At 52.9% G+C, this 11,394-nt stretch overlaps 1 protein-coding gene across 5 annotated transcripts; it reads right to left on the bottom strand.

The window, feature by feature from the left end:
- Positions 1–966: 966 nt before the first annotated feature.
- On the bottom strand, positions 967–10,559 carry NAGK (N-acetylglucosamine kinase). Of its 5 annotated transcripts, none has more exons than XM_024756382.1 (11): positions 9,789–10,539; positions 7,922–8,006; positions 7,668–7,766; positions 6,710–6,851; positions 6,330–6,497; positions 5,806–5,916; positions 4,994–5,106; positions 3,628–3,715; positions 2,540–2,637; positions 1,960–2,038; positions 967–1,297 (listed from the first exon to the last, which is right to left on the bottom strand). In XM_024756382.1, exons 1-11 carry the CDS (start codon positions 9,815–9,817, stop codon positions 1,107–1,109), a joined length of 1,203 nt encoding a protein of 400 aa, XP_024612150.1. In that variant the 5' UTR covers positions 9,818–10,539; the 3' UTR covers positions 967–1,106. The 5 variants fall into 5 exon arrangements, with proteins under 5 accessions (XP_024612150.1, XP_024612151.1, XP_024612152.1 ...); XM_024756383.1 differs by having other exon boundaries at positions 6,393–6,497; positions 9,789–10,535; XM_024756386.1 differs by having other exon boundaries at positions 1,158–1,297; positions 3,614–3,715; positions 9,789–10,557.
- Positions 10,560–11,394: the final 835 nt, after the last annotated feature.

Genomic DNA, 11,394 nt, shown 5'->3' on the forward strand with positions numbered 1-11,394 from the left:
TGGACCTCTGCAGCAGAAATTACTCAAGGTATTTGGTAGAAATGAAAATCCCCCATCTCATCTCATCCTTGACCTAATGAATCAGACACCTTATGGACGGGGGAAAAAATAGAAACCTGAGTTTAAAACAAGCTCGTGAATAACTGATGCACAGCAGTTTGAGAACTGACGTTTAGGACATGACCCATGCCTCTAACAGGTTACACTCCAGACACCTGGAGAGGCAGCCACTGTGGATCGAGACTCTGGCTTCAGTCTTCGCCAAGCAGCACGGGCGGAACAGGAAGCTCTGGGCTTGTCTTGACCAATCAAACTGCAGTATCCAGAGGACAGGAAATCATGTCTGCTCCTCACTGATGTTCATCATTCCCGCTGCCACACAACAGTGTCATCCTGTAACCAGAGCCAGGCCAGCAGTCACCAGGAACACGTAGGCTGCCTAGTTGTGTCTAGTTGGCCTTCTTGGATATCAGCCATCCTCACAACTTCTTAAGAGCTCATTCATGCAGAAAAGCTGCAAAATGTGCTGTTCACCTGTAAGTACCAAATCCAGTGAGGTAAAAATTCTCCCACATTAGAATTGTACCCTGTCCCCTAAATCCTACTGGGACTATCAAGAGAGGGTGTGATATAGCTAAGGTTATTGCTGGTGATGTTCTCCATGGACAACACTTAGTTCCACTAAAAATGGTCAGGCAGCTATCTTGACCCTTACCTTTGACTGGAGAAAACTGAGATCACAGGTTAACTGGCAGCCACATGGCGTAAGTATCTAACGTGGTGGGCAGGGGCAGCACACAGGTTATCTGCCTAACCGTGTGGCGAGCAGATTGCAGACCACAGGCCAAGCATCTGGGGGTGGGGCTTTAAACCCTGGGCTAAAACCATCTCTGAGCCCTCTGGGATACCTGCTGGCAGGTGAGCTGAGGATGTACACGGCAAACGTACTTGATAACACAATCCAACTGGGGAGTGGGTAAAGTGCGTTTATTTTCTTCTGTATGTTTCTTTTTCAAAAAAAAGAAAAGGAAAAGGAGAAAAAGCCTCCTGCCTTCCAGCACCCAATGTCCACTGGGCTTGGAGGGGGTGGAGCCAGGGCCAGCCCCCTAGGAGAAGGTGTAGGAGTAGAAGGCAATGGCATTGACGCTGTAGTCCATGGGGAGGAGGTGCCCGATGTGCCTGGCCCCTAGGCTGGCCCCGCCCAGGGCAGAGGAGTGCCGTAGCTTCAACAGGGTGAAGCTGGAGAAGGAGTTCTGAGCCTGGATCTCTCTGCCCTGGGTCAGCGCCAAAAGGAAACCTGGAGGAAAGAACGTAGAGGATGGAGGTGAGAGACCAGGGAGAAGGTGGGGACAGAGGGAGGGAAAGAAGAGGCCCAGGCCCTGAGGCATCCTGTGGAGGTCCCACATGCCAAATCCCTAACAGATGGTTGCACCAGGGTGCGTGAGTCCAGTAACGGCTGTGGGGCACTGGAGCCCGAGGCCCCCAGCCCCCGATGCCTCCCGGGGGTTCCTAGGTAGCATCAGGGATCCTGGAACTACTTCAGAGTATCTAACGGAGACCACACAGCCACCTGAAACAAGCTGCAAGGTTGCAGAAGGCACATTTCTTTCCTTCTAGCTAGGATTATGGTGACTGGGATGTCACCACATGCTGGCCAGAAGCTCCGATTTCAAGTCAGATTTGTCTTTAATTTTTAAAAGGTGGTGCCTATTTAATAAATCCTTTGGAAGAGAATGTCTTTCTAAGAGTGCAAGGAAGCTGGATGGGACATTGTAAAAGGGCTCCCTGGAAGAGTGAAGGATGAGGGTCTTGGTCTGAGACATCTGTGGCCTGCCTGTCCAGGCCTCAGGGCCCGGGTCCCAAGTCCTCCCCAGGGCAGGCTGTTTTCCCAGGCCACCCCCTTTCCAGCCCCATCTTTTGCCCTTGCCTGTCTCAATCTGCCTCCCATCCTATACTCACCTTCCTTCAGCAGCTCCCAGCTCTTCCACACAGAGCCCACACACAGGATGGGGAGGCCAATCTCCCCTTGGAACAAGACCTGGAGGAGGGCAGAAATGGATACTGGGGGCAACCAAGCCTCTCCAGTGCCAGAGGGGGAAGTTCGTTAAGACTAGCCCAACCTATCCCAGTCACTCTCCCTCTAGCTGAGAACCAGAAGGTGGACTCAAAAGAAAAAAAAAGGGAGAAAAATAGAGAGATTCATAAAGGCAAGGTAGAGAACAGAAGGGAAAAAAGAGTTAAGCAGCAACACAGAGGAAGAAAAGAGAAGGGAAGGAAATGGACAGGAGCAGGACTGAAAGAAAGGGGACAGTACATATACCACAGTAAGCCAATCTGCTATATATAAACACGGATGAGGGAGGGCACTGACCCAAAGAACTTTTTTGTGTTATAGACTTCCTGCAGAATTTTTCTCATACCCTAAGTTCCTTTAAAATCGTATCCAGTTTACAGTTTGGTGGGACAGTCTCATTCTAATGGGAAAGGGCCGAGTCTGGCCCAGCAGCTCCCCAGACTCCACTTCCCCCCTTCAACTCACCGGGTCAATCTCAGGCAACACTGCCACAACGTGTCTGCCCAGCATCTCCCCAGCCTTCCTGAAGATGTAACGGGAAAGGGGATCTCCCTGCTGAGCACCTGGCGTAGGGAGGAAGGAATGGAGTGGGTGAATACCCAGGGAGGCTCCGGTCCTCAGCGACTCTCTTTCTCTCTCTGTCGCAGGGCAGCAACAGTGCAGTGCGAGTACGATGGCTAGCAGAGGTCTCAACCAGGAACAGATGCTCACCTCACGGCGTGTGGGTAAGCCAGCCTCCAGAGCTGCCTCTCATCCTTACCCACCAGCCCCCACCAGCTACTTTCACCCTAGGAAGGGTGTCCTGGACAGAGGTGGCTCACTCCAGGCACTCAAGAAGGGCAGCCCCGCTGGGGAAAACACTGGCACCTGGTCTGTACTCCAACTTACACTGTTATTCAGTCTGTCCCCGAAGGTCTCTCTGCTCTGGGGACCCAGGACCCTACTTGAACAGCTGGCTGGTACTCCTCTCGGGGCTGCCCACCCACCTCCAACAGTCTGCTGTTAGTCAGCCCAGCCCCTTCCTAGCTCTGCTCTGAAAGGGCCTCAGACCAGCAGGAGCTAAGAGGGCCCTACAATGCCCTGAGGCTTCAGGAATCCAAAGTAAGGGAACATGGACCGCACACTGGAGCAAAAGCAACGTGCAGACGAACAAGCCCTATGGTTCAGCTCCTCCTGAAACCCAACCAAATACGCCTAACCGCTCCGTGATTCCCTAGGCCTCTGGGTATCACTCGTTAAAAAAGAAAGTTATAGATCTGCCCAAAGGATAACTGCTTCATAAATTTCTCAGAAATAGACATACAGCCTGCACAAGCCGTGACAGCTGTCACGAAGAGAAACAGGTAATATAAAACGACTGGCAGTACAACCTGCGTGTCCTTCTGTCTCCACCTCAAGGCTCACCAGTACCAAGGCCCACGGTGGCAGAAAACTGACGGCACTTGGTCAAAGGGAAATTGGCTTCCAATCCCCATCTGAACCCTGCTCCACCCTCCAATTAGGGAGGTCTTTGCAGAACAAAGTCAGATAAAACCCTACCCCATCTCCAGTACCTTCTGCAACTTTCCGGCAAAACCCAGCAAACCTGCATTTATCAAAGTCCCTATACAGGTGGGTGAGGATTCCTAGCCGATCTGGCACCTGAGAGACACAGAAAAGGCACAAGACAGTCATCAGAAGCAAAGGAAAATTCCCAGTCTGCCCACCCAGTTGGCCTTCCTGATGTCTCTACTGTTTGAAAAGCTGGAATAATATTTGTTTAAGCTCTAGAGTACAAGGATTTGAGATTTCTCATTTGAGAAAAGTTATTTGTTTTCCCCAGCATGGCCTCTACTGCTCTTTAGAGGTTAGCCTGGACGCAACACAGAGCACAGACCTGCGCTCACCAAAGAGTCTTCTGCAGCTCCTTGAGGTGCTCTTGAAAAGATTTCTTTGGTCGAAGGAATCTAACCACTACTGCTCATTGCACCTCTCCCTTAAGAGTCACAACGCAGATCAAAGGCTCTGAGAAGTCAAAATTGATTTGTTTCTCCCACACTTATTTCGCCACATAAAGTCCATCTTCTACCTCAACTACCTTACACACCTGTAACGCCTCTGAAGGTCCCAAGAACCAGAGATTCCCTAGAATACGTTACTAAACTGGAAGAGGGCGTGGGGGGCTAAAATCTGAGCATCTGTGGCAACGTATTAAGCATGTCATACGTACTTTGTCATTTAATCTTTCTAATGTCTTAATGACTAAACAATAAGAGAGGGAGCAGTAGACATATTAGTGGTGTTCAGAACCCATCTGCTGAGTCAGCTCGCCTAAGTGGCCCTCAGCCAGAGAGATGTCTCTCAAATAAACTTACTTGCCTTCTCCTCTCTCGGCCTCCACCTCTGGTGCAGCTAAAGGCAGCTGTTTCCTAACCCGCTACAAATGAGCACAGCCCAGACAAGGAGGGCAGTCAATCCCTGATGCCCTCCCTGGGTGGGAAGCTGTACCCTCCCAAGAACTCTCCCTGCCCCTCTTTAACAGGCTCTCCTCCCTGACCCATACAGCCAGAGGCAGCTCACTGGCCAACATACCTGTTCAGACTTCACCTGCTGTCCCTGTGTCTGTGTGCACTGTCTCCTGATCTCACCCCGCACCTCTCACTTCAGCCTAAACGGCATCTGCCTTCAACTCGCCGCAGAGTCTAGCTGCCCAAGGATGAAGTCCAGCCTGTCCGCAACCTACCCTCTCCTCATGCGGGGAATGCATGCCCACCTCATTCTGAATCCGGTCCTCACAGACGACTTCTCCATCCTCCAGCTCTGACAAACAATTCACCCCGACTTCCCCGGGCCCACCCAGTCCCTCTCCTGAATTCACTCCTGCTCGGTCTCCCGCTGCCCTATCCCAGGTATGCACGTTACCGGGGGCAGGGGAGGTACCTGGAAATAGTTGAACATGGCCTGTTTGACATAGCCAATGTCATGCGGAGCCGCCTCTAGGTTGTCGATGGAGTCAAACACTATTTTCACTGCTTGGTGTGCGATCCAGTAGGCTGCAGAGAGCAGAGAGGGCTAAGATGGGGCAATCTCCCCGAGTTCACAGGGAAGGAAACTCATACCTACACAGGGTTGAGTATTACAGAGAAGTAGGTGCCCCAGTTCCCAGCCTGGGGTCCTCTAATTAAACCATATCTGACTGATCCACGTAAGGGAAAGCTGGAGGGGGAAGACTGAACAGGTGAAGCTGCGTCACACCAGCTCCCATCCCCACGTAAAGACCAGGTCAGTCAGCTGCCACCCAAACCACGAGAGTCACGGCCAGGAGCTGGACCCTAAGGGCCCTTATGAAAATGTCCACCTGCTACCTATGAAGAGGTGATGGTGGGAGGAGCTTCTAGACCCCCTTCCCACTAGCAGACTGGTACGGCACTTCCTGACATCTATGGCCTTAACCTTCACAGTGTCAATTCCCTCCTAAGGACTCCAAAAGTCAACACGGGTAGGCAACGGCTATCAGGCGGAGGCATGAATCTGAGTCCTGGGTGCAAACCACTGCTGAAGAGCACGGCCAGCCAGTAGTCCGGCATTTGCATCTCTAGATCTCTTAGTCATTATCTTGGACTCAGAGTCAGGCGCTCTCCCCAGGGAGCCCCAGGGGGTCAGCAGGCTGAGGGGAGGGGAGAGGAAGATGGGGAGCTGCAGGAAGTGAACGGTCCAGGACCCTGAGCCAGGCCCAGTCGGCGTGAGCTCACCTGAGCCCTCATCTCCCATCATGTGGCCCCAGCCACCACAGCCGCTGTCAGAGCCATCGGGGTTGATGAGCCTGCAGTTGGAACCTGTCCCAGAGATGAGCACGATCCCACCTGGGGAGAGGGCACAGGAGACTCAGTGCGGCCGAGGCCCTGCACAGAGCGCATAGCTTCTGACTGAGGAAAGAAAGGACAGAAACCGGCCCCAAGCAAAGGGATCACCACCCAGTTTTGTAGAGGAAACCGAGCCCAGCTAGTTTCCTGCCTGAAGGTGGAGGGCCTGGGTCTCAGAGAAACTCCAATCACATGGTGCCCTTCTCTAGGGAACAGAGAGGCACACGAGTCTGGGTCTCCTTGCCCAGCCAGCCTTCAAGTGACTACCTGCTTTACTGAGTCCCTACCGTGCGCCAGGGATTGTGTCAGACCCTATTCACACGGTGATACTCATTCAGTACCCTAGACCACCTTATGAATACAATTACCCCCATTTTATAGATAAGGAAATCGAAACTCAGAGCGTTCCATAACTTCTCCAAGATGGTATAGCTGGCAAAACAGGAACTGAGATTCAAATGCCAATCTCACGATACCATCACTTCTTATACTCCCGTCACAGAGTTCCTCCCATCGGCTTTTCAGCACTTGCTGCTTTCTCCAGCCAGCTTCGTCGCTGCACTGCCCAGGGGCTCCCTCCTCTGCAACAGAGTCTCGTGTTGCATGGACTCCTTTCTTGCTTCCCATCAGGACACCCTTCCTGCCCTCCCTCCTGTCCTGTGCCTGCTCTGGCAAACCTCAGCTAATGAAGGCTGCCTCCCAGGTATTTACTAATCAACTTCTGCCAGCTAAATCTAAGGGGCTTCCCCAGGGAAACCGGTTCTCAACCTCACCCCGCCCTCCACCTCCTCACCATCCGGCGTAGCTGTGGCGATGGAGCCGGCGGCGTCAGTGGTGATTAAGTAGCTTTCGCTCAGGTAGGGAAATCGGTCCCTCAGCTCCTCCATCAGGATCCTCACCGCGTCCTCCTGATCCCCACCGCTCAGGGATAGGCCCTAGGCCACGCGGGAGGTGAACGAGCAGGCAGCGCCCCAGACCCAGCTCCTTTCTCGACCCCCTCCCCTCCTACATCTGCTCCCTGCTTGCTACCACTGGGCATACCCTGTTCACGAAGCCCCAGTCCTCCCTCGGCCACACACAGTGCCTCATCGAAGGCTGCGGCTGCAAGAAGAACCTGGACTGAGCCCTGCCAAGACGAAGGATTCAACAATGCCAGGTCAGGAGCTGGGGAGGACGACAGTGCCCTTAACAGAAGAAATCAGGCAAAGGAGCCAGTCGAGGAGAGGTAAGCTTGGTTCAGAATGCGTGGGGTTTGGCTGTGCCTGCAGGACATCTCCCTGAGGATACGTCCAGGAAGTAGCCGGAGCTACAGCAGCTCGGCAGAAAGCTGAGCCAGGAATAACAGGTAACATTTAATCAGACCTTATGGGTCAGGCTCTGTGCAAACCACTTTGGGATGTATCATGCCATTTTACCACCCCAGCAACTCTGAGGTAGCTACTGTTTTCCGTATTTTCCAAACGAGGAAACTGAGGCTTCGAGCAGGTAAGTAACCTGCTTAGGGTCACACAGCACAGATGCTGAGTGACAAAGCTGGGATTCAAACCGAGGTCTCATGGCTCTCCAAAGCCCTGTGCCCTTCCAATCCTTGTGGCTTGTAGGTGACAATGCAGCCACAAGAGTGGATGTGATCAGGTGAGTTTCCAGACCAGAGACTAAGCCCTCAAGGCCTTTCCCTTCGGACTCATCTAGTTCAAACTCGCTGTCTCAGTGTTGCTGTGACCTAATTCCCAAACTCTACCCAGACTCACCAGGCTTCGTAGAGGAACAAGAGGATCCACCCCTGCTTTCCGTTTGGCCCTGTTCACCATCTCGTTGATCCTCTCCACACACTTGTCTGTCCCGATCAGCTGGCCCCAGTCAAGGGAAGGAGGAGTTACAAAGGCCTGCATGACCTCTGTCGCCCCTACAGGCTTCCGAGTGAGCCCCCAGCCCCCACCTTAACAGGAGTTACAGAGAATGAAACCACAGTCAAGCCCACTGGTCCCCTCAGTGTGGCCTTTACCCAGTGGTTTGTGCTGAGTCCATCCGCTTCTGCCAGGATCTGCCCATCCTCTGAGAGTAAAAGGACCTTGGATCGTGTGCCTCCCCTACAGAACACAAGGGGGCACTCAGTGTTGCTCAGAAAAACCTGCAGATACAGCTCAACTTGTGCAGTCCTTGTCATAGGCAGAGCCCAGAGTGAGGGGGACAGCTTCAGCAAGCCCAGTCACCATTCCCAAACCCTCCTCTGCGGTTGGGTGTTTGCTGGGCTCTTGGACTTCCAAAACATAGCTCCTGCTCAGCTTCCCTTGAGGGTATCCTACTGATCCTGCAAGACCCTACTCATATATCACCTCGTCCTCGAAACCTCCGATGTGTGGCCCACCACTATAGCTCCATTAGTTCAGCCATGTCAGTGCCCCCATGGACTCCTCTGTATGAGAAGTGCGTTAAGCTGTTTTCCTGTCTGCCTCTCACTAGACTACAAGTTCCACTGGGTCAAGCTCTGGATCATTTATTTACCCTCATTCCAGGCACAGGTGACACTCAGTAAACGTGACTAAAAAGAATGGCACGTCTCTCTGCTTCTCTCACAATAGCTAAAGGCTGCCTTTAGCAGCTCCAGCTGCCAAGATTTTCGAGACACGCTTGTGAGAAATGCTGGCCAGATGACAGGAAGAGTTAATACCTGCTTAAGCAACTAAAGGGTCAAATGCTTATTACTGGGAGAAATGGTAGTTTGGAGGGAGGTCTGTGGTGGTGTGATGTATGTTTCTTTATTGATCAGTACTTTCAGGAATATCACAAAAGGACACTGAAGACCTGCTGATCAAACTCAAAGATGACAAGAAGTTTCAAGGGGTAGTTAATGCATGAGGTGGCAGATTATCGTCCCAAAGAACCTCTTGACAAACTGGAAAAATGGGTCATATGTTACTCATGAATATAACAGGGCTGAACGCAAATTTCTCTAGTTTTTTTTTTTTTTAAAAAAAACAGTGCAATAAATACAGGGCAAGGGAGATCAATCATAACAATGCATGTGAAAAAAAAGACTTTGGGGTCCATGAGTCAGCAGTGAAATGTGACTGCCACTGAAGTAATGCGATGTCAGATTCAAAAGTAAGTGCCCTAGCTCAGACCCTCTACTGTGCCCTGATTTGACACACCCAGGGGACCCACACCCACATGCAGGGGACTTAGCGATCATTCGGTTCATCCCTCTTATCACTTCACACACGTGGTAACTGAAGCCCAGACAGGGCAAAACTCTTGCCCATAGTCACACCGAGGGGAAGAGCTATTACAAAAAGTCCTGCAGACAAGCTTCCGAACAGGAAATAAGCAAGAATAACAGAGGGCTGGATCTAGAGTGAGTAGCCTGGAGTGCCAAGAATGGAGGGGTTTCAGTCTCCCCCAGCTTTAGGTCCCAGATACCTTCCGGCAAAGATCACTGTCCGGGATTCCACCACACCCCCGCTCCCGACCCCCAGTCCAGCAACTTCACACCTGACACCTGTTCTGCAAAACTCTCTCCGGAGCGGGAATGGAAAAAAGAAGCTTCTCCAGCGGAGCACTGTGGAGTGGGTCTTTCGTGGGAGAAAGGGCTGTGGTTCCGCCGCTAAACACAAAGGACCTCCCCCGGGGTGTGGCTGTGGCACACAGTGCCCGCAAAGCACACGACCGCGCGCGCAAGGGCACCGTCGCGCGGGCACACACTCCTCCTCCACAAGACCCCGCAGCCCAAAAGCCCAAAGTGGCCGGACCCTGACTGAGGTGGGAGGTCACCAGCCTGCCGACCTGGCCACGGCCTTCCTCCCGCCCCGCCCTCGGGCCAGAGAGTGGTCCAGGCCGCCCCTTCCGGACTCCCTCCTCCGGACCGCACTCACCCCTCTACACCCCCATAGAGCGCGGCCATACTGCTGCTACCGCCACCGCGGATCCCGTCGTTTGCTTCCCTCCTGTCGGCGATCCCGGCCCTCCAGCCCGCTGGGCACCGCCCCGCGTCACGTGAACGTCCGTGCGGTCCAGCCGACTCCCAGTGCGCATGCGCGAGGCGTGGCACTGTGGCCCGCGCCAAGCCTCAGGGCTGCTGGTCTGGCTATGGCACCGGGCTGGGTGAGTGCGGTCCTCAGCGGCTCCTGCAGATCGCCTCCCCGCCTCCTGAGTCCTGCTTCTGGAGATGGATACGGGATCCCAAGCGGAGGAGCCAGGAAGGGGTGTTTGGGCCGGACCCCCTAGCCCCGTTGCACTGCTTTCCCCTCAGTGCCCGGAAGTTGCTGGCAGCTCCGCCTCGCGCGTGCGCAATGCTTGGGAGCCACGTAGACTGGGTGAAACAGGACAGTGAGGTACACCTGGCCAGACCCCCACTGGGGTGTGGGATCGGGGAGCTGCACGAAGCCAGGGGACCACTGGGAGTCCTAAAAAAGTGCACTGTTCAACCCAACACCTGCCTGGCGATGGCAGAGTCACACCGTGGGCACACGAGCACCCACTAAGACTTTACACTGGACTTGTGTGAATATGTGTATCCAGGAGTAACCAGAAGCAGGCTGGGAAAGGAGAAAGCCCCCCAGGCTGTCCTTGTAAGCCTAGAGATGAAAGAGTTCAGCTTTCACTACTTTCCAAAGAAAATTGGGTTCTTTGTAGAGGGTATTTGGGGGCTGTAGACTGCCAGGCGAACTAGCAGATACAGTTTGTGAAATAAAATTCATATTTTATGGCAAGACAAAAATTTAAACATGAAAAGTTTTATCTGCCCTTTGGCCTCCTCTCTCCCCCCTATTGTGCATTGTGTATCTGCATTATGGATTGACCAAGCCTCCCCAAACCCTTGCAGGAAGGGGGACCCCTTCCGGGGCCGGAGAGTGGGCTCTTGTCTAACGCTCAGAAATGAATTGTTCGAGGAGACACACGTGCTGACAAAGCAAGAGACTATATTGGGAAGGGGCACCCAGGTGGAGAGCAGGAGGGTAAGGGAACCCGGGAGGACTGCTCTGCCACGTGGCTTGTGGTCTCGGGTTTTATGGTGATGGGATTGGTTTCCAGGTTGTCTCTGGCCCATCATTCTGACTCAGGGTCCTTCGTGGTGGTGCACACATCGCTCATCCAAGATGGATTCCAGTGAGGAGGATTCTGGAAGTTTGGTAGGACAATATGGACTGGAGTCCATATTGGGACAATAGGACAATATGGAGTCTCTTTTTGACCTTTACCAAATTCTTTGGTTTGGTGGTGGCTTGTTAGTTCCGTGTTCCTTACCAGGACCTCCTGCCATAAAACTACTTGTGCAAATGGTTACTTTGGAGCCTGGCCAGTGTGGGTGGTTTCGGTCAGTGGTTCCCCTAAACAAAACCTCCATCGGCAGAATTACCAGCTTAATCATAAAGAGCAACGTTCTCCTAACATCGGTAAGACAACTCCTTAAAGATAACATTCCTTCTTGATAAGGGGTCACATGGCACTTAGATCTGGATTATGTAAACTGTCAATAAT

Source organism: Neophocaena asiaeorientalis, unplaced genomic scaffold (genome assembly GCF_003031525.2).
Source record: "Neophocaena asiaeorientalis asiaeorientalis breed wild unplaced genomic scaffold, Neophocaena_asiaeorientalis_V1.1 scaffold303, whole genome shotgun sequence".
In the NCBI taxonomy this organism is placed as follows: domain Eukaryota; kingdom Metazoa; phylum Chordata; class Mammalia; order Artiodactyla; family Phocoenidae; genus Neophocaena; species Neophocaena asiaeorientalis.